This window comes from Trichomycterus rosablanca, chromosome 11 (assembly GCF_030014385.1).
Source record: "Trichomycterus rosablanca isolate fTriRos1 chromosome 11, fTriRos1.hap1, whole genome shotgun sequence".
NCBI classification, from domain to species: domain Eukaryota; kingdom Metazoa; phylum Chordata; class Actinopteri; order Siluriformes; family Trichomycteridae; genus Trichomycterus; species Trichomycterus rosablanca.
This window is the reverse complement of record NC_085998.1, coordinates 17,030,913-17,057,294: the sequence shown is the minus strand read 5'-3', so window position 1 is coordinate 17,057,294 and position 26,382 is coordinate 17,030,913. Positions and strand designations below refer to the sequence as shown.

Genomic DNA, 26,382 nt, shown 5'->3' with positions numbered 1-26,382 from the left:
CGGTGTCGCCTCACAGCAAGAAGGTCCTGGGTTCGATCCCCAGGCAGGGCGGTCCGGGTCCTTTCTGTACGGAGTTTGCATGTTCTCCCTGTGTCTGTGTGGGTTTCCTCCTGGAGCTCCGGTTTCCTCCCACAAGTGCCCCGTCCAGGGTGTTACTGTGTGCCTTGTGCCCATTGAAAAGCTGGGATAGGCTCCAGCACCCCCCTGCGACCCTAACTGGATAAGCGGTTAAGAAAGTGAGTGAGTGAGTCATCCATCCCTTAATTCTAACCAGTCTTCTTGCCCCGGGCGCTGAAAAATACACCCCTATCCACGATTTTCCTGGCAACACAATGGGGGCTGCCATGACACCTCCCTATTTCCGTTTGCCGGTTTTTCGTTTCCGGTCGCGTTAGATTTGCTGTAGTACTAACTACAACATTATTAAACTACTTTTGGTAAGGACTGCATGGTTTAAATATGAGCTCGGGCTCGACGTGTGCCGCTCTCGGGTGCCACAACAACTCAAAGAAATTGAAGCTGTTATTGGAAAGTACGAGCTTTTAACAGCAGCGGATTTGTAAACATTGTCGGTGCGCTGCGCCTTACGCGTTACAGTCCATAATAATATAATAATAATCATATTAATTATATCAATAATATAATATTTATTAATTAAATAATAATAAAACATTTATAATATCGTATAATGCAGTTTCACTTTGTATAGTCCAAAATTTTAGAGAGCGTTGCAGAAATTGGACAAATAACATTTAAATCCGGACACCCAGACAGACACGGCTTGTGCAAGTGAATACTGAACAGGTGTAAATACCCTGTTTGTTGTTCCCAGTTCATTGTTTTAGTAAATTAAACAACGCGTTTTATTCTGTCCCTTCAGCTCCCCTTTCCTGCTTTACATCCACTCATGAACCAATATAAGTATACACTGTTGTAGAAGTAAAAACAATCAACAAATCAGTCGTGATACATTGTTTATTATTGCCAGTGTTTCACAGCAGTTAGAATGTTCCTCGGTTGATCCCTACCTTCCACAACTTCCCTAACCCTGCAATGCACGAGTAACCCACCGTCTCCACTACTCCACTTTCCCTCAGCATTACCCACGCCTGATGTTTACCTTCAGCAATTCCTACGCATGTAAGCCTCTGTGCTTTTATAGTTCTGTAGCTCCTCACCGTCTACAGCTTCGGAAAAGACGAAATGGTTCACTTACGTACATCAATATAGCTAACCTCATGTCATCTACCCACTCTGTAAGCGTGGAAGGGTGGAGCACTGTCAGAACACGGTCATCACAGCTTCTTAAAATGTCCTTACTGTCAAGTGCTAGGAATTAAGAAAGGACTCAGTTTTAACTAAAACAAAACTGCTTTATTGTTCGGAGTATCAGCTTGCAGAGACACGGAACATGCGAGTGAGCAGGGTGCGCTCCAACAACACACCGAGAGGAGGGAATAAGGGTACAACAGTGCACTCGTCTAACAAAATGCATACATAGACAGTCGCTCTACACTTACTATTCAACCACCGAGCGTTTTTGGCCATGTTTGTTAAAAAAAAACCAGTTACGAATGACCACTACTTCTGTCGTTCAGAACGTAAACACTGTAACCGGAAGTCAAAAACCGGCTTCCGCTACGAATCACGGGAAAGGTCAAAGTTCAGGAATATCGTGGATAGATTCTGCCATAATTATATGAGCTACAATTATAATTGTATGGTAAATATAAGCAACTTCTTACAACTTCTTAGTACTTCTTACTAAGGTGTTGACTCCCAGTTTCTTTCTGTTTTGGCATTTGTTTGGGATGCTCCGGTTTAGTCCCATCTCCGAAAAACGTGCAGAAATTTACTGTAAATAACTTAATTGTGTATATAAATATACTTTATATGTGTGTGATGCCCTGTTCAGGGTCGCTGAAGAAGAATAAACGTGTATGTGCAAAATAAAATATTTTATTGAGGCGAAAGGTTTGAGAGCTACTGACCTGAATTATGTCTACGCCAGAGGGCGGTAAATGCCAACCACAACAACAGCGAGCTCCCTGACTGGGACAGTGATGATACATGTTTACTGGATGTAAATGTTATGTAATCATGGAAGTGAACAATGATTTAGCATAAAATCGCCTGAGTGAAGGATGTCTTATATGATATGTTGATGTTAATACAATATGAGGTAAGCTAAAGGCTTCTACAGCATTGAATTATGAAGGTACTTATGTTAACGTGCTATCTGTGTTGCTAACCGTCTGAACAAGATAACAAACCAGTGACAGGGTTTATTACAGGTTTAATATTCTTTATGAACTGTACAACTTTATTTTAGGTAAATAAGGTCATTTTTACTTAAATGTAGGTATTTCGCTGGTTAGCTTTTGTCTTGTTTATGCTTTTGCACTGTGTGTTGACAATAGCTGGCTAACGTTAGCCAGGATTTGCTGCCTCCCAACTCGCATACTTATGTACTAAATAGGGTGCTAAGTTTGTAACGGCGCCACCGGTAGTGTACAGCTGACATGTACTGTTTAGTATGTTAGTATGTAGGTCTGTCATGATTAGCTGACGGCCAGTTTTAGCTGACGTTTAATTGTCATTCAAAGAATTGCGATAATTGATGTTAAGCTTTACACAACTCATTCATATGTTATATTATTAATTAATTCATTTATTCATTCATTAATTCTCTCTAACAGCTAAATTCTGGTCAAGGTCGCGGTAGGTGTGGCGTCACCCGAAACCAATAGGCGCAAGCCAGCACGTACTCACACATTTAATTTAATTTTTTATGCATTTCCCACCAATTTGTCTCCCAATCTAGTCATATCCATTTACCAGATTGCATTTCGCATCCTCTCTACTGCTGTTTACCTCCACTCCTGAGTCCTGACCGAGAAGAGCCGTGACTAACACACGGCTAACAAACCAGCCGCAAGGCAGGTCCATATGGAGATCTGTATCGCGCACGGAGAGTCATGTACTGATCTCCATTATCCCTGTGACTGTGGAGGCGCAATGGTACAGCCAGCAAAGGTCATAATTATTTAGCAATCACTACCTGACAGACAAGCCAATTATTGTTTTTATAGGCGTCTGGCCTGAATGCCATTCAAACTCACAAGTTTGAGATGTTGCTCTGTTATGCTACCATGTTTTACCCTAGCACGATGTTGATGCGACAATGTTCACTGTAATACAGACAGTATTGCATCAATTTCTCAATGTCTGTCTTTTCTAAAGGTGTAACCAGCAGTATGGAATACGATGATAGACTCGCTCGCTTTCGCCAGGGCCACGTTAACCCTTTTGATAGGGGGGAAAATGATGTCACCCCGGACAAGAAGGACCCTCCAAAACAAGGTAAGTGCATCTGCTGAGTTAAAAAAAAATGCACACACAACTGCCAGGGGTTGATACAGAACACTGTGTAAAAAAAACTACTGACTGAGTTGAAGTTTTCCGTACATTCATGTGTAAGATAGCTCAGTCAGTTATGTAATCAGTGTTTGTCATGTCGCCAAACAGTTTAAATGTCACGTGCATGCTCTATTTTGTTCCTGCAAGCCTTTATGTGAACATAGCTTAAACATTTACATGCCCCTGAATGAGAAGTGCAGATATGCTCAGTGGTGTAGCTTTGAAATGTTTCATTATGGCTTGCAACTAGACTGAAATTAGAAAGCAGGCCAACATTTAAAAAAGTATTTGAGAACCATACAATTTTTTACCACAAACGTTTTTCAACAAACACCAGTAGTTTTAGGTAAAGAAGATACTCAGATACTCTTTTACTGATTTTGTTGATTTATATATACTGCAGAAACTCACTACTGCTAAAGCCTCTTTTTCATTGTACAGTACAGTGGGCATCTAAATCGAGAAAAAAACCCAACTGTACCTAACGTGCTATTGTCCGTTTCCATTTGCACAAGCTACCAATGAAAGTAGGAGGAGATTGCTAAATGGTAAACAATAACAAAAGCAAGAACAGAGCAATTTTTGGTTGGCCCCGCTGCAGTTGTTGTTTGATCAGTCAACAGTCATTTTAGGTCTGTGTATTTTTTTCCCAATGCCATGGTTGTAATTTCAAGTGCAATAAAACAGTTCAAGTAAGAATGAGTTTCACTCCGTAATGTCTGTAATTTGCTTCTGTCTACATTGTGTAAACAGTTTGTCACAGTGGCTGTTTCTGGCTGTTTTAAAGAAGTAAAAGTATGTGGACACCTGACCATGAGATTATTGCACATTTATATAAACTATGAGCATTAACACAGGCTTGTCTACACAGACATTGGCTATGTCTGAGGTGCGTGGGTATGGCCGAACAGCCTAGCCATTGGGAGGCGCTGATAAAAGAAGGAGTGTTGTGTCAGGAAGACCAGGACCACGATGACTCACTGTGACAACCCCTAAATACAGAAGCAGCCGAAAGAAACAAAAAATGAAGCACCTCTGCCTAGCATTGATTTCCTTTGTTTTGATTGATTAGTTCCACAAACAATGTGTACTCTGATTTAAATAGTAAAATGTTAATGTTGTGTGATGTGACTGCTGATGTGAAGACAAGGCTTATTGCTATGTAAGATGTCATAGGTTGTAAAAAGATAAAGAACATCAAAATAAAACAGGAACGACGTGACTGAAACAGGAACACCAGTGCTTACCACATTGCAGAACACTTCATTATAGCTGTTTGCTTGTAAGCAGGATTATATAAAGACCGGGCCACTTTTAAATGAACTAGAACTGCAAGTGTGTTTAGTGCAGTGCCTTAAAAACTATAGAACCATGCTGTGCTCTGACATCTATACAGGTAACCTTCTTCAATACCAACTTCTACTTTGTTATATACTTTATTTTTTTTATCATATTGTTGATTGTTGCAAAAATGTTGGTAAATGCATAGTTACATACCTGATAACTCCAGATAACTCTAATGGTATATTTTCGCTTTGGTATATTAAAAATATTGTATTTGTTCTGTATATTGTCATATCTTATTATTACATTCCTGTATTCAGACAAATTGATTGTTTGCTGTTGGACTGAGAAAAGCAACCTCTGGCACCTCTGGATACACCCAAACTGGACTGCTTTTATACACCAATCAGCCATAACATTAAAGCCACCTCTTTGTTTCTACACTCACTGTCCATTTTATCAGCTCCACTTACCATATAGTAGCACTTTGTAGTTCTACAATTACTGACTGTAGTCCATCTGTTTCTCTACACACTTTTTAGCCTGCTTTCACCCTGTTCTTCAATGGTCAGGACCACCACAGAGTAGGTATTATTTAAGTGGTGGATGATTGTCAGCACTGCAGTGACACTGACATGGTGGTGGTGTGTTAGTGTGTGTTGTGCTGGTATGAGTGGATCAGACACATCAGCGCTGCTGAAGTGTTTAAATACTGTGTCCACTCACTGTCCACTCTATTAGACACTCCTACCTAGTTGGTACACCTTGTAGATGTAAAGTCAGAGACGATCGCTCATCTATTGCTGCTGTTTGAGTTGGTCATCTTCTAGACCTTCATCAGTGGTCACAGGACGCTGCCCACAGGGCACTGTTGGCTGGATATTTTTGGTTGGTGGACTATTCTCAGTCCAGCAGGGACAGTGAGGTGTTTAAAAACCTTATTAACGCTGCTGTGCCTTATCCACTCGTACTAGCACACCACCACCATGTCAGTGTCACTGCAATGCTGAGAATGATCCACAACCCAAATAATACCTACTCTGTAGTGGTCCTGGGAGAGTCCTGACCATTGAAGAACAGCATGAAAGGGGGCTAACAAAGCATGCAGAGAAACAGATAGACTGCAATCAGTAATTGTAGAACTACAAAGTGGTTCTACATGGTAGGTGGATAAAATCGACAGTGAGTGTAGAAACAAGGAGGTGGTTTTAATGTTATGGCTGATTAGTGTATATCCACCTTCTATTTATTAATTCATTAAATAATAATCATAAAGCTGAAGATAATAATGCCTAAATGTGGATACATTAAAACCAACAGACTTTTTCAAATTGATGCTGGTTCACCAGGGGGTTAATGCAGAAATTCCAAAGGAGTCAAAGTTCTTCTTGGCTGTTATACAACAGCCTAATTAAGTGTGTTGTGTAACCTAAAGTAGTTCTAAGTCTTATCAGTGTCAGGAGTTTTGGTATTGGCTTTGAAAACTTATTTTGAGCAAATTCTTCTTGTCACATGCTAACGTTTGTTATCACATGCTGTAGTTTTCACTGGGGGTCTGGGCAAGAGGATGTAGAGGTGATTTGCTAATGGATTTACTAGTTGATTGATTTAAAAACTGAAACACTTTGCTTTCTTCACAGACGTGAGAGCGGAACTTTACGCTGAGACCAAAAACCAAAATACAGACCGGACCATGGACCTTGGGCTGGCTGAGGATCATTTCTCCTGCCCTGTGGTAAGCACCGTAGTCTCTTTTGTGAGTCAGATAAAATGCATTTGTGCTCATATGCAGATGGAAGTAAGATTCTAATTCTGATTTTTTTTTTTATTTAGTGGTGTTTAAGCTGACACAAGTCATGTGATTATAAATATTTTGGTACTGATTGCTAACAGCTGTTTTGCTCAGTTAGCACTTTTACACCACAGACTTCTTACTAAAAACTACATGATCTGCTGCAAAAAGTAATCTTTAACGGTTCATAAACGGAGATGACTTTAGATGGCAATTGTTTGTTTAATCCTCCTCGTAAGGTTTTTCCAGCATTAATGTCATAATCTTTTTTGTTTTAATTTGCATGTACAAAAGTTTGCATCAAAGAAATAAACAAACCCACTGGAGCCCTAAATGATGCTTTTTGCTTGTAGCTGGTCAAAAATAAATAGGTATTAATTAATAAGCAATTACAGTAAATTTTGGAGTGTATCTGTAGGAATTTGTGCCTGTTTTAAGGTTATGCAATATATAAACAGTGCAATAACATTTCCAAAAAAAAAATATAAACAAAAATATAAACAATTTAATGTAGTGCTTCCTTGCCTTTCCTTGCCATGAAACGTGGGGTGATTGGGTGGTGCTATCCCACCACCATTGACATTCCGAGTTTCTTGAGTTCGAATCTTAGTGTTCAATCAACCACCTGGGCGGCAACATAGACACTGTTGTTGCAATTGCAGCATCTGCTGGCTGGTTGAGGTGCCTGCTTGAGAGATGGTAGACTGACAGCTCTTGTATGAGACTGCTCACTGTGAGACTCAGTCTCTGGCAGGTGATAAAACGTGGTCGAAGAGAACAAGTCATAATTTCTCCAGGCCACCCAAGGAGGATGGGTCCCTGCTGAGTCTCGTTCCTCTGGTTCCAGGTTTCTTCTTGTTATTTTAAAGGAAGTTCCATAGTCACCCTTGGCTTGCTCAACTGGGGTTTTTGGTCTGTCGGTCCTGGATTCTGTAAAGTTTCTTTAAGACAAAGTCTACTGTAAAATAAGCATAAATAAATTTGACTTTCATCATTTGTGGCTCTCCTCAGTCAGGGTGGGGGTCTGCAGCGACAAAGGAAGGTACTGCTGGGGAATTGGATATGACTAGATTGCCAGTAAAATGGGAAATGCATAAATAAATAAATTAGTTATTTACAATGCTGTTTAGCCAGGGGTGCTTAAATATTTAAAATTATTTCTACCTTAGAGTGTCTGTAAAATAAGTGCAAATATGTCTAAATGGATGTTATGAATCAACAATTCACTATATTTCTTGTGTGCCTTTAGGATTCTTTTGCAGCATCAGACATAGAGCAGCTGAAGCAGTCTATAGAGGAGTGTAAGAAACTGATTCTAGAGCTGCCAGAACATTCAGAGAAGCAGAAAGACACTGTGGTTAAACTAATCCACCTGCGCCTCAAACTTCAGGAACTAAAGGTAACACCAGAGAGGCTTTGTAGTGGACTTGTCTGTTAGGATTCAGCGTAACATTTTGCTCATCATTCAGAAAAAGTGTGTGAGCTTTCACACCATTTCTAGGGTTCTGGGACTTCAGCTAACCACAGCAAAGCTTTGGAGCACTTTGGAGAAAATGGAAATAAAATTGCAATACTGGTAAATCTATCTAGAATAGGCCAGGCTACCAAAATTTTACTAAGATTTTACTGCATTGATGACTTATCCAGCAAGTCAATTTTCTGCAGTTATTGTTGTTGCGGAAGGTGGCACAGCCAGTTTCTTTCGTCCTTAAAAATAATCATTTGGTACCACTTAGGTGGCACAGTTGGTTTGATTATTAAGATTGGTTTCTCTTTTGTAATAGTAGCATAACTCATTTTGGCATTTTGGTGCATGTTTGTCCAACAGGACCCAGAAGAGGATGAACCCAACTTGCGAATCGTGCTGGAGCATCGCTTCTCTAAGGAGAAAAGCAAAAGTGTTAAACAAACCTGCGACAAATGCAGTGCCATCATCTGGGGACTAATTCAGACCTGGTACACGTGCACAGGTAAGATTTAATCTCATATTTCCACGTGTAGAATGTTATGGTTACGTGTACGGTGACTATAGATAATCATCATACCTTTTTAAAAATTCTACCTAATTAATAAACTTAATTAGTGATATACCTGGTTAGGTTATCAGCCCCCAAGAGTACACATTATAATTGTGCCTGTACAGCCCCTCACCGTTCACACTTTAAGCTAAATGGCCCCCACCCAACATAAATTCTACTGGTTTTGTTTACCTTAAAGCTTTAAATTCTTCTACTAGTAGTACATGGTTCACCCAAATAAAGCTCTGGGATAAAGTTACGAAAGCACAAGTTAGATGGACACGTAAAGATTTCATGAAGAGTATAATTCATTCATTTATTCATCCATCCACCACTTTATCCTGTTCTGGGTGGAGGTGTGTACGCCTTCTTGGAATTACCAGGCGCAATACATTAACACACCCTGGACAAGACGTCAGTCCATCACGGGGCCTCAACCTGGCTCAGGTGCCACCAAAAGTGGTGGAGGAATATAAAAAGCATAGTGTGATTTCCTGCGCAAGTTTTAGTGTAAAGGTTAGTATAACCTTTATATAGGTTGGTATAAAGAAGAAGTCTCTGACTTCACACATGGTGAAGCAGACGCATGCTCATCTGTGGCCTTCCTCGTCTGTGGTGCGAAAGGGAACTGGAAATGACCAAATTGGAAGAAACTGTCAATATGTCTTAAAAAGGACATTTACAATGAAACTTTTTGTGTTAGATACATTTGAAAATACATTAAAAGCAACTCGAACAAATAGCGCCCAGGTGGCGCAGCGGGATATTCCGCTGACGCACCAGCACCGAGTTTCTGAACCTCCCGGTTCGAGGCTCGGTGTTGCCACCGGTCGGCTGGGCGCCATCTGGCGGGCATAATTGGCAGTGCCTGCAGGGTGGGGGACCGGACTATATGTGGGTGGGTGGGTCTTCATGCGCTGTGTAAGGACCCTGATTTGCAGAAGAGACGCCTGTGCAGAATGCACGGACGAGAAGAGGAGGGCTGTACACGTGTAAAGAAGGCGTGGGGCAGCGGCGTGCTCTCCTTGGATGCAGGTCTGGTGTGCCTGTTAGCAGCGGAAGACAGATTGGAAGCGCTAAAAATTGGGAGAAAAATTGGGGATAAAATTCGGAGAAAAAAAAAAATTAAAAAAAATACCAAATAACAAATAATTTTCATCAACTGCTTTATCCTGGTCAGGGTTGCAGAGGGTCTAGTTCAACTGAGAAACACTGAGCACAAGGCAGGAATTCCCTGGACAGGGCTCCAGTTCATTGCAAGCCTTCAGCCACCCCAGACATGGCTGGATGATGGTGCTTTTGAGACTGGAACCCAGAACTCAGCTGTGGGGGGCTAGTGGAATAGATTGCTGCGTTGCCTGAGCACTCCAGTGCAATATGAAGCTGTGAATATATGTAGCCATAGTAACCAACAAACAAATATGGCAATGGCCATTTATTTATGTGTAGGCAAAGTTTTGGCCATGGCATGTGTAAAATAACAACCACCAAACTGCAAAAAGTGGCTAAGAAAAGACCATCTCATTTGTCATTTCTGTATAATAGTGCAGCTTGTTTCATTTCTCTGGTCTGAATGACCAATGTTCCTGATTTTAAACATGCTATGTTTCACAAGGAAATGAGAAAAGAACCAAAGCTCACTGTGTATTATACTGTACAGCGAGGTGAAACTTCCCTTTTTCCTTCCTTTAGCCTGAATCAGCAGTTGCTGGGCAACACAGCTACCTCAATGCCTTGCTTTTTTATTTTAGGTCTTTTTAACTCTGTAAAGGCTAGGCTGAACTGTGACACATTTAGGTGGATTTTATTTTTGACTCATTTAATATATATAATCTTTACTTCAGGAAAGGTTTAGACAGTTTGCATAATGTAACAAAAAGAGTTACCAATATTTTCACTAAAAAAATTGTATTTTGTTAATATACTACTTTAGATTTTGTTGCCTTCAACACACTCAAAACAGTTGGGACAGAAGTGTGTTTACCACTGCGTTACATCACCTTTTCTTCATTTATAATTAACCCAATTTTCAGAAAATTTGGGACACTTAACCTGAAACCTGTATTTTTTTAATTCACTTGAACATTAAATTAACAGACAAAAGGACAAAGAAAAGTTTTTCAGTGATGAACTTAATTCTGTCTGTTGAATATAAAACAACTTAGAAATTGATGCCTGCAACACACTGGGACAGGCACGTTTATCACTAGGTCACATCACCTTTTTTAATTGTGAGAGAAAAATGTTAATTTACACTAGAAGTATTTATGTTGCTGATATGGCAATAAACCCAAACAAACAAACAAACACTAGAAGTATTAATACATAATCAATTACTACTTAGAAAATGTAGATTTGCTTACGGCTTGGTTAGGGCCAGTAGTCATGCTTCAATATTTCAAGAATACTGCTACAATAGAATGTTACTGGATGTGTACGTGATGTACATGATAAGAAGTGTGTCAGTTGCATTGTATGACGTCCAAAACCCAGCTGATTTAGACCAGTTCCTATGTTCTTGTTGAGAAATCTCTGTTAACGGTGGAATCTTCCACTGTCCTACAAGGTCACCAACAAGATATATAAGGATGTTTGTTTTTTTCAGTTATTATCACATTCACTACACTACACTATATACACATGTCAACAATGAGTTTTTTTTTCTTTTGAAAGACCAGAACATGAGTATTGTATGAGAAGTGGTGTCCACATACTTCAACATGAGTATGAGAAGTGGTGTCCACATACTTTTGGCCAGTTAGTATATCTGTTTACATACATTACATACATTACATTTTTTAAGTGCATTTGAAATATTATGAGTGTGTAATACAAAGTGTCCTGTATCTAATGTCTTATATACAGTGTATCACGAAAGTGAGTACACCCCTCACATTTCTGCAAATATTTCATTATATCTTTTCATGGGACAACACTATAGACATGAAACTTGGATATAACTAAGAGTAGTCAGTGTACAACTTGTATAGCAGTGTAGATTTACTGTCTTCTGAAAATAACTCAACACACAGCCATTAATGTCTAAATAGCTGGCAACATAAGTGAGTTCACCCCACAGTGAACATGTCCAAATTGTGCCTAAAGTGTCAATATTTTGTGTGACCACCATTATTATCACTGCCTTAACCCTCCTGGGCATGGAATTCACCAGAGCTGCACAGGTTGCTACTGGAATCCTCTTCCACTCCTCCGTGATGACATCACGGAGCTGGTGGATGTTAGACACCTTAAACTCCTCCACCTTCCACTTGAGGATGCGCCACAGGTGCTCAATTGGGTTTAGTCCATCACCTTTACCTTCAGCTTCCTCAGCAAGGCAGTTGTCATCTTGGAGGTTGTGTTTGGGGTCGTTATCCTGTTGGAAAACTGCCATGAGGCCCAGTTTTCGAAGGGAGGGGATCATGCTCTGTTTCAGAATGTCACAGTACATGTTGGAATTCATGTTTCCCTCAATGAACTGCAGCTCCCCAGTGCCAGCAACACTCATGCAGCCCAAGACCATGATGCTACCACCACCATGCTTGACTGTAGGCAAGATACAGTTGTCTTGGTACTTCTCACCAGGGCGCCGCCACACATGCTGGACACCATCTGAGCCAAACAAGTTTATCTTGGTCTCGTCAGACCACAGGGCATTCCAGTAATCCATGTTCTTGGACTGCTTGTCTTCAGCAAACTGTTTGCTGGCTTTCTTGTGCGTCAGCTTCCTTCTGGGATGACGACCATGCAGACCGAGTTGATGCAGTGTGCGGCGTATGGTCTGAGCACTGACAGGCTGACCTCCCACGTCTTCAACCTCTGCAGCAATGCTGGCAGCACTCATGTGTCTATTTTTTAAAGCCAACCTCTGGATATGACGCCGAACACGTGGACTCAACTTCTTTGGTCGACCCTGGCGAAGTCTGTTCCGAGTGGAACCTGTCCTGGAAAACCGCTGTATGACCTTGGCCACCATGCTGTAGCTCAGTTTCAGGGTGTTAGCAATCTTCTTATAGCCCAGGCCATCTTTGTGGAGAGCAACAATTATATTTCTCACATCCTCAGAGAGTTCTTTGCCATGAGGTGCCATGTTCAATATCCAGTGGCCAGTATGAGAGAATTGTACCCAAAACACCAAATTTAACAGCCCTGCTCCCCATTTACACCTGGGACCTTGACACATGACACCAGGGAGGGACAACGACACATTTGGGCACAATTTGGACATGTTCACTGTGGGGTGTACTCACTTATGTTGCCAGCTATTTAGACATTAATGGCTGTGTGTTGAGTTATTTTCAGAAGACAGTAAATCTACACTGCTATACAAGCTGTACACTGACTACTCTAAGTTATATCCAAGTTTCATGTCTATAGTGTTGTCCCATGAAAAGATATAATGAAATATTTGCAGAAATGTGAGGGGTGTACTCACTTTCGTGATACACTGTATGTGTGTAAATACATTTGTATTTATTCACCCAGGTTGTTACTACCGTTGCCATAGTAAATGCATGAATCTCATCACAAAGCCATGTGTGAGGTCTAAAGTGAGCCACCAATCAGAGTACGAACTGAATATCTGCCCAGAGATTGGCCTGGACAAGCAGGACTACAGATGTGCAGAGTGCCGTGCCCAGATCTCACTCAGTAAGTAGAAGTTTAAGAAAAGGTTGATAAACCCAGACTTGTGATAAATGCATTATTTTGTTTAGTAAGCTAGTTAGCACACAACTATTGTTAAACAGTATATAGATAGAATAATTATATAATAATATATTTATAAAGTCCTGAAATAGTTTTAGAATATCTGGGTTCAGATCTCAGCAGTGCTATCAGCCTACCTGGCTTCTACACAGACAACTGGTTTGGTACCTTGTTTGGGGTATTCCTGCCTTGAGCCCATTATTTCCCTGTGGAACTGGACTCTCCTCTACCATGACCAGGATAAAGTGGTTGATAAATATATGTTGGGAGCTGGAAGCTGTTGCTAAGCAGCCTGGTTTGACCAGGACTTTGTTTGCATAATGCTGCAAGTGTGAAGAACCAGAGTTGAGCAATAGAACAGACAGAGGTGTCGCAATAATAGTTGGCCATGAATCATCACAGATGTAATGCTAATTGCAATAACACACATACTTCAGTGTTTATTGCTTTTATATAACATTTTTAAAAGTTTATGAAAATGAAAGCAAACAAACCACATCATTTGGTTAAAATGAATATAAACAATTTTAATGTAAACAACTTTAAATGTAACTATCGTATATATTCAGAGCAGGTAAGGCAGTGCCAGCTCAGTGGACAAGGTAACCAAAAGGTTGCTGGTTTAAGCCCACCACTAACAGGTTGCCACTGTTGGGCCGCTGAGCAAGTCTCTTACCCCTCAATTGCTTTCATTGTATACTGTCACATTTGTAAGTCACTTTAAATAAAAGCACTTGATAAATGCTGTAAATGTAAATTCACTTATGAAGAAACTGCATCAGTAAGTTAATGTCTAGCTGGGTTCCAGTGACACTGATCTTGGTTTTCACTTTTGTTTTGATCTGTTCTTTATTCTGTAATTGTTTATTATTATAGATTCTGACGTTTTCTTTTTAACTCTATTTTTCATTATTCTCACAATCAATCTCGTCCAATTACCCAATTATATCTCCTCTCCAGATCAAGGGTACCTAACACATGCCCTGTCCGACGTGTGTAGTAAAAGTCAGATCTACCTGTTTATATACATTTATCTAAACACACTAGAACGTCTGGTCATATTTGATCATATTAAGGATCTTTTTACATGCTTTCATACCCTCTGTTGTTTAGTAATATTGGCTTACTGCTAATAGACAATATAAAGATTTATTCATTATTTTAATGATAAATATCCATATTATTACAGTTTTATGTTATACCATTTTGCATTACTTATTTAATGTTTTGGGTAGCTCTATAGTGTCTGTTTTATGGAGCTTGAAGGTTGTTTTGTAATGAAGTATGTGATTTTGTAGGAGGTGTCCCCAGTGAAGCAAGACAGTGTGACTACACTGGGCAGTACTACTGCAGTAGCTGCCACTGGAATGACACGGGCATCATCCCTGCACGTGTTATCCACAACTGGGAGTTTGAACCCAAAAAGGTACAGTTCTAAACTAGTTCTGGTCATCCTGTTGATATTCATGTTACTTATAGGGTTTTGAAGGCTTTGCGTCCACCGTAGCAAGGAGTAAACACTGATTGGGAGTTGTTAAACCTGGCTCCTTTAAATGCCCATAGTTTTGGTATGGAGTTTCCAACAAGCTTATGGTCAGATGTCTACATCATATAATGTACCTATAATGTATTTGTACAAAAGTAGTTTTAACAAACACACAATGATGTTCTTCTTTTCTTTTTTCTTTTTAAATGACCACCCTTACTGACCAGTCTTACTGTTTAGGTGTGTCGCTCATCCATGCGCTATCTGGCTCTGATGATCGCGAGGCCAGTGCTGAAGCTAAAGGAGATAAACCCACTACTCTTTAACTTTGTGGAGGAGCTGGTGGAAATCAGGGTGAGTTTTCAGCTTTACTCTTGAATTAATCTGCATACAGTGGAATCTAGTTGTTTTTATAATCTATGATGGATCAGTTCTTATCACTAATAGTAATATAAAATCAGTTAACAATTTGAATTCATATTTATAATGGCTGTATTTAAGTATTTTTTTTCCTTTTCTGTTTAAGAAACTACGTCAGGATATCTTGTTAATGAAGCCCTACTTTATTACCTGTAAAGAGGCGATGGAAGCCAGACTGCTCCTGCAGGTAAGACGAGGTTTTTGCTGATGATGGTGAAAACTGGTGATACTGTAATGTTGTGTATGTAAACAGATGCAACAATACTGCCATCTATTGGTGTTGAAAAGATGTGAACTGTGACCACAAGTGACTCATGCAGCTGGTGTCAGAAACAGGTCATGGTGAAATGCAGTCTGCTCTGCTCTGTGCTCTGTGTTGTTATAGGTCAGTCTGTAGATTAGACTGTACAGTAGCCCTGAAGTGCAAAACACGTAACAAATTGTGACAAATGCAAGACCGTAGCCATGAATTCAACATTGGGGAGGAGGGGCCCATTCCTTCTATATCAACGACAGATCCTAACATTACTCATTATTCAGCTATTGAGTCGTTTTCTTTAAAATAATTTTTACATCAGGATATTTAGGGGAACATTCTAAACATATTTAAATGTTATATTGTGAATACGGCCTTAAACAAGTGATCTAATCATTATCATCTTTTTATTTTTCATCTTTTCATCTTTCATCTTTTCATCTTTCTCCTTCATCTTTCATTATGATCATATCAGATTATTTGTCTCCATCTTGCCCTTCCCTCAGCATGTCCTCTCTTACCCCAACCACCTGCTTGTCCTTCCTCACCACATTCACAAACCTCTTCTGTTCCATCCTCACCTCCTCCTGTCTGGAGGCTTCCTCTCCTCCTCCTGATTCTCTCTCCTCCCTCCTTTGCATATGCCCAAGCCACCTCAATACTGTATTACTCGCTTTCATAACTTTGTTTCCAAAACATCCTACCTTGTTTCCCCATCCTCCTCACTACTATTAAGAATAGCAACATCTTTGACTCTGTCATCTCCAGCTCCATCTTCTTCCTTTTAATCAGTGCCATCAGTGCCACCACCTTTAAGCTATGCAACATAGCATATTTTGCCACTATGCCACCCACTCATTCTATCCTTCTCATTCTTCATCAGTGTTTAAAATGGACTGATCTAAGTAATCAGCAGCAAGCACTTAGTACCTACTCTTTTTTTTTTACTATTAATTTCAGGATTTTATCATTTATTTTATCTTTTAGTTTTATCACTGGTATATTGTTCATTTGTTTTGTGATTTGATTATTTGTTTTGTGTTTTGTTAATTTGCTTTGCACTTTAGGGCTACAGTAGTTTTGTAGCATCTGCATGGTTTCTCATTGAGATTTGATCATGATCTCATTCAGAAGACAACAGGTTCAGAAAGGTATTTTCACTTACATAAATAAGATTAATGTACAGTACATCTTAAAAAAGGATTGTGTACTGGTTAGTCTAGTTATGGTGTTGTATTGCATTGGTAAAATTTTGTCAGAATTTATTTTGCTTTAGAAAAAAACAATTGGACAATTTTACAATTCAGGAAAAAAATTAATGGACTAATTAATAAATTGGCGGCACAGTGGCTCGGTGGGTAGCACTGTTGCCTTACAGCAAGGTCCTGGGTTCAATTACCAGGTGAAGCAGTCCGGGTCCTTTTTGTGTGGAGTTTGCATGTTCTCCCCATGTCTGCGTAGGTTTCTTCCGGAGCTCCGGTTTCCTCCCACAGTACAAAAACATGCAAGTGAGGTGAATTGGAGATACAAAATTGTCCATAACCGTGTTTGACAATGAACTTAAACTGATGAATTTCGTGTTACCAGTAACTACCTGTCCTTTCATGAGTGTAGCCAAATTGTGTAAAACATGGCATTAAAATCCTGATACATAAATAAATTAATGAATTAGGTAACTAATGTTAAAATGCTTGCTATTTATTAGTACTAAGACAGCTCTAGTTACCACTGGTATTTCCTGTCCCAGCATGACTGTACCCTTGTGCATAAGGCATGGTCCATAAAGACAAGGATAATGAATTAGATGTGAAGAAGCTCCAGTGGCCTGCACAGAGCCCTGAACTCATTTGGTTTAAAATGGAATGTTGATTGCAAGCCAGGTCTTTTTATCCAACATCGGTGCCTGATCTCTGACTCTGGGATGCTTTCCCAGAAGAGTAAAGGCTGCTTTAGCCACGAAGGTGTTGGGTAGTGAGCAATACCATATTAATTAATATCAAACTTAGTTTAGTTTCCGAATATTTTTGACCTTATTACGCATTTACGTAATGATGATGTTATGCTCAAACGATTGCCTTGTCTTGTTGTTCTGGTGGGCAAAAGCACCCCCTTCCCTTCCCGGCACTCCCCCCTTCACCAGCGGAGGCCAGAAGTGAATGGTTTCAGATTAGGCTCTGACTTTTTCTCAGTGTCTCAGTGTTGTACTGCATTTACGGATCTGGTCTCTGTATATTTTTTCCTGGCACAGCTTCAGGATCGACAGCACTTTGTGGAGAATGATGAAATGTACAGTCTACAGGACCTAATTGATATCTCCAGTGGGCATCTCAGCTGCTCTCTCACTGAGATTCACACCACCTTCGCCAAGCACATCAAACTGGACTGTGAGGTAAGAGGCAGGCTAGATAAATTGGAGGTGTGATGAGGGCAATATTTATACTGATGAGCTAAAAATATTAGGACTACTCTCCAAAATGGCAATGAGTATTTTATAACGACTGTGCATTAGACGGGCAGGAATATATTAAATGTTGGGGTGATGGCAGGTAACTGTAGTAGACGTGTTGAATGCAGTAGGTATGATCAGCATTTTTTTTTGATAGGTTGGGCCTCACCACATTGTGCCAAGCTCAATATAATTATCAATCAGTTCAAAAGGACATTTTGCAGGGCAATCATTTAGACTGTTAACCATCTTTTGTACATAATATTATGAAAAGATTTTAGGAAATCGCAGTTTGTATAGAGCAAAGCTGGAAACCAATGTTGAATGTGCTTGACCTTCGAGCCTTCAGATGGCATTGTATGAGAAACTGGCAAAAAACTGCGTGCTCAAGTGGTGCAGTTGTATAATGCAATCTTGGATCTCAAGTGTTTGTGTTTGAATTTCAGCTGTTCTATTGACCGACCAGACATTGAAGCAGCTTGTGTCTTGTATCAAGCTAGACTGCACAAAATGTACTTGCAAAACTGCAACAGTTAGTGTCATCAGTTCATAAATGATTAAAAGGGTAATTAATAGGAAATATGATGCAACACAGGGTGATGTAGCATGCCTCCGTTCCAACTTTTTTGAGTGCACATAATTCAAAGAGCTGTTAAGGCAAATGCACCTGAAACAATAAACAAATGTCTTGATGTGAATGTTCCGTTTCAACGTAAAGAGTTTTTAATGTTTTGTTACCCGTTAATTGCTTTTCCTTTTTAGAAATGCCAAGCAAAAGGTTTTGTGTGTGAACTCTGTAAGGAGGGGGACATCCTGTTCCCGTTTGACAGCCACACCTCAGTATGCCAGGACTGCTCGGCTGTCTTCCACAGGTCAGGCTCCTAATACAACACCAATTCCAAAAACTTTGGGACAGTTAGAAAAATGTAAATGAAACCAGAAAGCTATAATTTGTGAATAATGTTTGACAACAGTACAAGGGCATTTGATGTTTTACTAATCATTTACAGTGTGTTTCAATCATTTAGTCCAGTTCAATCATTCAGCCATGAAAATCACGTCATGGGCTGTGAAATGAGCCGTTTCCCGTGTAATATGCAGTTTGCTGTGAAATTAAAAATGTAAGGTTTATATTTAGCATTTAAGTGTCTCATGTTTACTGGTTAACTTGCACTATGAGGCGATCCTAGCAATCCTATGGCAAAACATTTAGCAGTTGCTTTGTCAAAATGCCCAAGATGTTGTCAACTGTTATGGCTGACTGTGTTGTGTATTGTAGTTTCCATTTACTCTAATTTAATGACTACTGTGAAATGTGGCCCTTTTCTGTAAAAATCTGTGAAATCTGTGATTTTTGAAAAACGAGGTTCGTGAAATTAAGCAAATGTTTCTGTGAATTTAGTAGGGCCCTAATTATACTGTATATTAGACTGTATATTATATTATACTGTATATGCACTGATAACCCTCAAGGTGAGATATTTGTTGGGAAAGTGTATAGAAATTTACCATTTCTAAAAGAATTTTAAACAGCGTTAGATTTAAGGTAGATTTTTTATAGATGCTTGTTAACAATGTTTTTGTGTGACATTCTTTAGGGATTGTTATTACGACCATTCCACGACTTGTCCACGGTGTACCAGAATGACAGAACGGAAGCAGGACGAACCTGACGACCTGTAGAGATGCAAGATGCAAGCGGTGTAGCTTTTCACTGTGACAGCACTAAGGCTAGTGCTAACTTAACATTATGAGCATGCTTCCCCCACAGAACTCACATGTACCTGATTTCCTAATGCGTCATTACTCTGTATCGGCTTTCTCCTCCTCCCTCGTGCTTTTCATTCACGCTTTCATCATTGTTACACTACATCATAGGTGATGAACATGGACAAAGCACTTAATGCCATCGGTGCTCAGTTTTGACTTTTCATCTAGCAGTTCAGCTTGTAAATGCCACTCTACATCTGATAGATTCAACTAATGAACATGTAAGACTGTATCACTGTAGCCTGCGGTTACATGAATTGTCTTGGCATCCGTCAAAAAATGCATTAATGTGCGTTGCTGGTGTGTTTTTTGCTGAAAACCACACAGCGATCACATAGAAGGTATTTAATCGTATAGAAAATAATAATGACATCACTGCAGGATGTTCAAACTTGCAGGTTCTAATCTCAGCAGAGCCACCAACTGGCTGTTTTTGAGGGAGGGAAAGTCGGCGGCATCTCTTCCAGCTCCTGCTGCAATATGTGATATCCAGGATGGTCCGGGCTTCTGCACGAGTCACATGGAGCTTATGTGATACAGCTCTGTGTGGAAACCCAACAGTGATAGGTGATAAAAAGCAGACACAGATTGGACACTGTAGGAGGGAGCGTATGGTGAACAGATTGGGCGTTGGACAGTGGATTCACAGCCTGAATGGGAAATGACTAGATTGGGAGACAAAAGGATACAATTTAGAAAAAGACACTAATGGTGGTGTCCTAATTTGTTATCTATTTAATGCAGACTGATGTAGGTGTAAGGGACACAGCCGTTAATGCCTTTAAGCTGTCAGCTTTTTTGTATACTGGACATGAGAACTAAAATAGCACACTGTTTAAACATTCATAATTATATCCAAAAATAATATTGGTTTAACTCTAATCTTTTATACTATTTTATACAGCCAACTCATCGTTTCCAATAAAATCAGTGGCATTAGTGCATTTTTGAAGGATGCCAAAAATGTTCATGTAAATGCAGCCTGTTGTGGAGGTTGAACGTTTTCTGTGATACTGCCCATTCTACCATAGCCTTAATAATGATATTAATTTCTGTTTACCATTCACCTATAATAAGACTATGGGTGCTCAGTTGGCATGGCGACAAAATATACTAGCCCACTACTGCAAAGATCCTGTCAGGCATCTGCACAGACATGATTGGCTTTGTCTGAGGGGGAAAGGTGGCTGAACAGCCTAGCCATCAGTGTTGGTCCCAAGCCTGGATAAAAACAAGCAGGGTTGCATCAGGAAGCGCATCCGCTCTGGTGACTTCTAAATATGTGAGCAGGCAAAATGAAAACTTTTGGAGGCCTTTAATAAGACTATAAAATGTATTTCTATTTGTCAATAGGAAGACTGCATGTCTGATCCGCAACATAAAATGATTTTTTAATTGGCAGACATGATCAAATCAAATTTAATCTTAAAATATTGTCAGAGCTGTAATTTAAAAAGGTGTCTGAATATTTGCCCAATTCATTCAGAAATTAATCCAATAATTATGATGCCAAGGAATTAAGAATGTTCAAAATCTAGATCTGTATCTAGAGACTCTGTCTAGATCTTTCTCACTAGATCTTCTTCAGTATTTTTTATGTTTTAAGCTGGAGATTCTTCAGAATGTAATTCTGTATAAACTATATTATTTGTTTTAAAATAATATGAACTGTGCTGTGTTACATTTCAGCATGTTAATTGTTTTGTGATATAATGTCTTATCCGAAAAGTTTGGACACCTCAGCCAAATTCCCATTATTTTTTTTCTTACTCTAGCCCACCATCGCTGAGATCTGGGTTTGAACCTCAGCGGTGCTATCCGCTGGCCGGGTGTCTACTCAGACATGATTGGCTAAGTCTGAAGGATAGGAGATCTGCGATGGATTAGCACCCTGTCATGGGTGTTTCTGCCTTGCACCGTGTTTCCCTGTGGAACCGGACATGGCGTAACCATAAACTGGTTAAAGTGATTGTTAAAATGAATTTAACTAGGGCTCATATGGGTCCTGGGAAATCCGGAAAGTCATGAAAAGCAACGGTAATATTAATTAAAAATGCAAAATCTATGTCATTTAAAAAACTAAGTATAACAAACACTCATCAGTTTGCTCGCAATCGAGGTAACACTTCCTTTAAGTTCTAATTGTAACACTTTCAGTGGGGAAAAAATTTAAATTACTAAATGCCCTAACTTTTGCACATGCCTTATTGTTTTCTTTCTCCAGTGTTACATTTTGTGACTAAACAGTAATTGTGCATTTATATGTTTGTATAGAAGTTTATTCCCTGTAGAGAATACACACTCATTTTCACAAAAATAAAAAACCATGGGATTTGACTAGGGGTGTTCAAGCTTTTAAGATTGTAACTATGTTTTAAAACTATATTTACATCTGTGCAATGTAACAATTATAAGGACCAATGTAAGTAATTAAAATAATAATGACAACAATGTACTGGTCATTTTTGCATTTTTACAAGGATGGCAACGTCATACTAATGCTCATGATTTTGGAATGGAATGTGCAAGAAGCTCATGGTTGGACATTCACATATTTACCTCCAAAACTAATATTTATCTACTGCATATACCATCTCGGCAAACAGCTTTTATTTAGTATGTTACCCCGTTTAAATGGCACTTTTTAAAAGATGGTGTAGGGCATAGGGCAAAGATCGTGTCTTTACATTCCAAAGAGTACAATTTCAAAAGGTTTGTAAAAAATATATAGCAATAGATATATAATGTAAAAACTAGATTATTTTAGTGGTTACCAATTAAATTTGTCCACATAAAATTAAATGGCATTTTATTAATGTGGCAAGAGCGATACATTTAAGACATTTAACCAGATGAAGTTTTACATTTTACAATCATATACATTATTTGGATTTTTAGGGCAGCACGGTGGCTAAGTGGGTAGCACTGTCGCCTCACAGCAAGAAGGTCCTGGGTTTGATTCCCAGGCAGGGTGGTCCGGGTTCTTTCTGTATGGAGTTTGCATGTTCTCCCCGTGTCTGCGTGGGTATCCTCCAGGTGCTCCGGTTTCCTCCCACAGTCCAAAGACATGCAAGTGAGGTAAATTGGAGACACTAAATTGTCCATGACTGTGCTTGATATAACCTTGTGAACTGATGAATCTTGTTTAATAAGTAACTACTGTCTGTGTCTGCCATTAATGTAACCAAAGAGTGTAAATCCTGATGTTAAAATCCTAATAAATTTGGATGTTAACATGTGGGATTTTAGTACTGTTAAACAAAGTTAGTACTTTCCAACAATCAAATTGAAACTTTTAGCTTTTGCAGGTACATTAGTGCAGAAAAACAGCGTCATTTAATGATTTAAAATCAGTGTATTTTCCATAACGATGATATGAAAATATGGACTGTTTATTAATGTACATTTTTGGTCAGTGGTGTTATGAAGAAACTTATACTATATGTATTTTGTTCTATGATATTTTGTAAGTATATAGTCGTACATACACTCATCGAGCACTTTAATAGGAACACTTTAAAGTGCTATAGCATTTGGATTAGTGGTTAAAGGTAAAAAGGACCATTAGAAGTTTACATATTCACTGTATGTACTAAATGTTCTGTGAATATGTGAGCAATCTCAATTTTATTGATACTGCTGTGTTTACTTGTGTGGTCATTGGTGTGACAGTTCATTTTTGAGAAAATATTGGCTTTTGATTTAATGAGTACAGTGACAAAACAGGGAAATGTTGTTTACGTCTTCAGTAAAACATCCAGCAACACACTGCATATAAAACACAACATTAACATTATAATAACTATTGAATTGTATAATTCATTTTTAGGGTGACATGGTGGTGTAGAAGCTAATGTGGATGCTGATAGCTTTAGTGTCCGTACTGTCTGTGTGCACTGTGCAGTTCTTGGGCATGTTCTCCTGTTATTGACTTGTGAAGTTAGGCATTATCTCCTGTACAAAGCAAAGCAAAGTATTTATTTGAAGAATAAAACATAGCTTGATGCTTGACCAGATTCTTCTGGCCTTTGATAATTTGCGTAATGTTTAGCTGTAAACCAATCACCCCGGAAACCCCTCTCACACTGTCAAGCTGCTTTTATGAAACCAAGTTGTAGTTAGGAATTCAGTTTTTTAAAGACGTTCTGCTTTGTTTACTTTTTTTTTTGAATGTATTAACTTTGTATTATTTTTACTGTTTATTATTAAAGAAACATGTCGCTAGCTACTTTACCAAACCATGAAAAAGAAGCTTTAAAGGCAGATCCTGGCCTCTGATTGGTTGGTTAATGTTTACCGTGAACCAATCGGAGTTGAGAAGCGTTTTCTCCTCAGAGCCAGAGCCGTAGATAGAGAGAGTTGCGACACTCCTTGATCTCGCCGCTACGCGGTCACGTGGTTCATGTAACCCTCAATAGTTCCAAACAAACCCGGCGCTGTCATGTTCTCATATGGGACAGGCAGCAGTAAATGAAATATTAAACGGCAAATAATAAACATTTGTACAATTTCTGGGTATTTTCAACTGCGTTTACATTTACTGCATCTGCTTTAATGTCAATTTGGTATATAAAGTGGAAGATTGATGTTTATAATGATTTGTTAATAGGTCGTTCTTGTTAACACACAGTACATTATATTAGCATACATTACATAATGCGATATTATTAAGTAGTAGAGACAATATACAGTATAGACATTAAAGTTTTTTATGTTTTGTTTTTTGCATAAACTAATCTCCCTTCACTTTCCTGAGGATTCATAATAATAATCATTTTGGCTAAACACTAAGTCATGTGCTGGATTCATAAGGTTTACCTGCACTGAATGAACAGATTGATAAACACATTACCGTACCAAAAACATTATAGTGCAGGTACATGAAAAAGCATTCATTCATCTCTTATTTCATGAGTGATTAATAATTGATTCCTACATGTAATACATTAATGAATTCATTATGAATATGCACTAGTTCATTTTGTCTAATGTAAGTGGTGGACAAGGTACACAAACCATGTAGTTGAGTTAAAGTAGAGATATCCAAGGTAACATATTACTCCAGTAAAAGTAGTAGTAAAAGTAAAAATACTCTTTACCTCCACTAAAGTACTAAACTAAATTTACCTTCAAATGTACTTAAGTATGAAAGTAAAAGTATAATGATTTATTGTGATTCTAATGTTTTATGATCATTTCTGTAACAAGACTCTTGATTAATCAACTCATTTTAGGTGAAAAGACTCGTGTGTCATTAATTAAGCTTAACTGACTAAGCTAAATTGGGTTATACCTATTAATTAAAATAAACATGTAACATTTAGTGCTGAGCAAATGCTAAACAATAACAGTATTAAGTATATTAATGACATTAAATTCATAATTTTTTTAAAACAAAGCAACATACAGCTAAAAATGTTTGATAAGTAGTGGAAATGAATGGGGCTCTATGGGTTGTTTGGAACTATACAGAGCTCCACAACCCGGAAGCTGTGCAGAAAAAATGTCCCGCCCCCTTTCCAACGGTTCCCTATGGGAGTGTCGCCACTCTGTTCTCTCTACCGCTCTGCTCAGAGCCAGAGCCGTAGATAGAGAGAGTTGCGACACTCCTTGATCTCGCCGCTACGCGGTCACGTGGTTCATGTAACCCTCCAATAGTTCCAAACAAACCCGGCGCTGTCATGTTCTCATATGGGACAGGCAGCAGTGAATGAAATATTAAACGCTAAATAATAAACATTTGTACAATTTCTGGGTATTTTCATCTGCCTTTACATTTACTGCATCTGCTTTAATGTCAACTTGGTATATGAAGTGGAAGATTGATGTTTATAATGACTTATTAGGTCGTTCTTGTTAACACAGTACATTATATTAGCATACATTACATAATGCCATATCATTAAGTAGTATAAACAATATACAGTACGGAGATTAGACAGTTTTTTATGTTTTGTTTTTTACATAAACTAATCTCCCTTCACTTTTCTGAGGATTCATAATAATAATCATTTTGGTTAAACACTAAGCCATGTGGCTGGATTCATAAGGTTTACCTGCATTGAATGAACAGATTCATAAACACACTACCGTACCTTTAACATTATAGTGCAGGTACATGAAATAGCATTCATTCATCTCTTATTTCATGAGTAAGTGATAATTTATTCCTACATGTAATACATGAATTCATAATTAATATGCACTAGTTCATTTTGTCTAATGTAAGTGGTGGACAAGCCATGTAGCTGAGTTGAAGTAGAGATATCCAAGGTGAAATATTACTCCAGTAAAAGTATAAATACTCTTTACCTCCACTAAAGTACTAAACTAAATTTACCTTCAAATGTACTTAAGTATGAAAGTAAAAGTAGCATGATTTATTATGGCTCTGATGTTTTATTATAATTTCTGTAACAAGACTCTTGATTAATCAACTTTTAATTAATTAATTTTAGGTGAAAAGACTCTAGTGTCAATAATTTAGCTTAGCTGACTAAGCTAAATTCAGTTATACCTATTAATTAAGATAAACATGTAACATTTAGTGCTGAGCAAATGCTAAACAATAACAGTATTAAGTATATTAATGACATCAAATTCATTATTTTTTTAAAACAAAGCAACAAACAGCTAAAAATGCTTGATAAGTAGTGGAAATGAATGGGGCTCTATGGGACATTTGGAACTATACAGAGCTCCACAACCCGGAAGCTGCACAGAAAATATGTCCCGCCCCCTTTCCAACGGTTCCCTATGGGAGTGTCGCCACTCTGTTCTCTC

At 38.7% G+C, this 26,382-nt stretch overlaps 1 protein-coding gene across 4 annotated transcripts; it reads left to right on the top strand.

The window, feature by feature from the left end:
• The first annotated feature begins 1,563 nt into the window (after positions 1 to 1,563).
• On the top strand, positions 1,564 to 22,050 carry def8 (differentially expressed in FDCP 8 homolog). 4 transcript variants are annotated; one of them, XM_063005213.1, is made up of 12 exons: positions 1,564 to 1,723; positions 3,244 to 3,363; positions 6,345 to 6,439; positions 7,746 to 7,895; positions 8,325 to 8,466; positions 13,000 to 13,164; positions 14,520 to 14,647; positions 14,948 to 15,061; positions 15,234 to 15,314; positions 17,632 to 17,772; positions 18,592 to 18,701; positions 19,428 to 22,050. In XM_063005213.1, the coding sequence occupies exons 2-12, from the start codon at positions 3,258 to 3,260 to the stop codon at positions 19,510 to 19,512; spliced, it is 1,317 nt and encodes a 438-aa protein (XP_062861283.1). In that variant the 5' UTR covers positions 1,564 to 1,723; positions 3,244 to 3,257; the 3' UTR covers positions 19,513 to 22,050. The 4 variants fall into 4 exon arrangements, with proteins under 4 accessions (XP_062861283.1, XP_062861282.1, XP_062861280.1 ...); XM_063005212.1 differs by lacking the exon at positions 1,564 to 1,723 and adding an exon at positions 1,940 to 2,182; XM_063005210.1 differs by lacking the exon at positions 1,564 to 1,723 and having other exon boundaries at positions 2,882 to 3,363.
• The last annotated feature ends 4,332 nt before the right edge of the window (positions 22,051 to 26,382 follow it).

Bases quoted from the DNA above. Each gene is read 5' to 3' on its own strand.
- def8 (XM_063005210.1), top strand. From the start codon at position 3,225: ATGTCTGTCTTTTCTAAAGGTGTAACCAGCAGTATGGAATACGATGAT. The intron at 7,896-8,324 runs GTAACACCAGAG...TTTGTCCAACAG, and splicing joins TCAAACTTCAGGAACTAAAG to GACCCAGAAGAGGATGAACC. The intron at 18,702-19,427 runs GTCAGGCTCCTA...GACATTCTTTAG, and splicing joins TGCTCGGCTGTCTTCCACAG to GGATTGTTATTACGACCATT.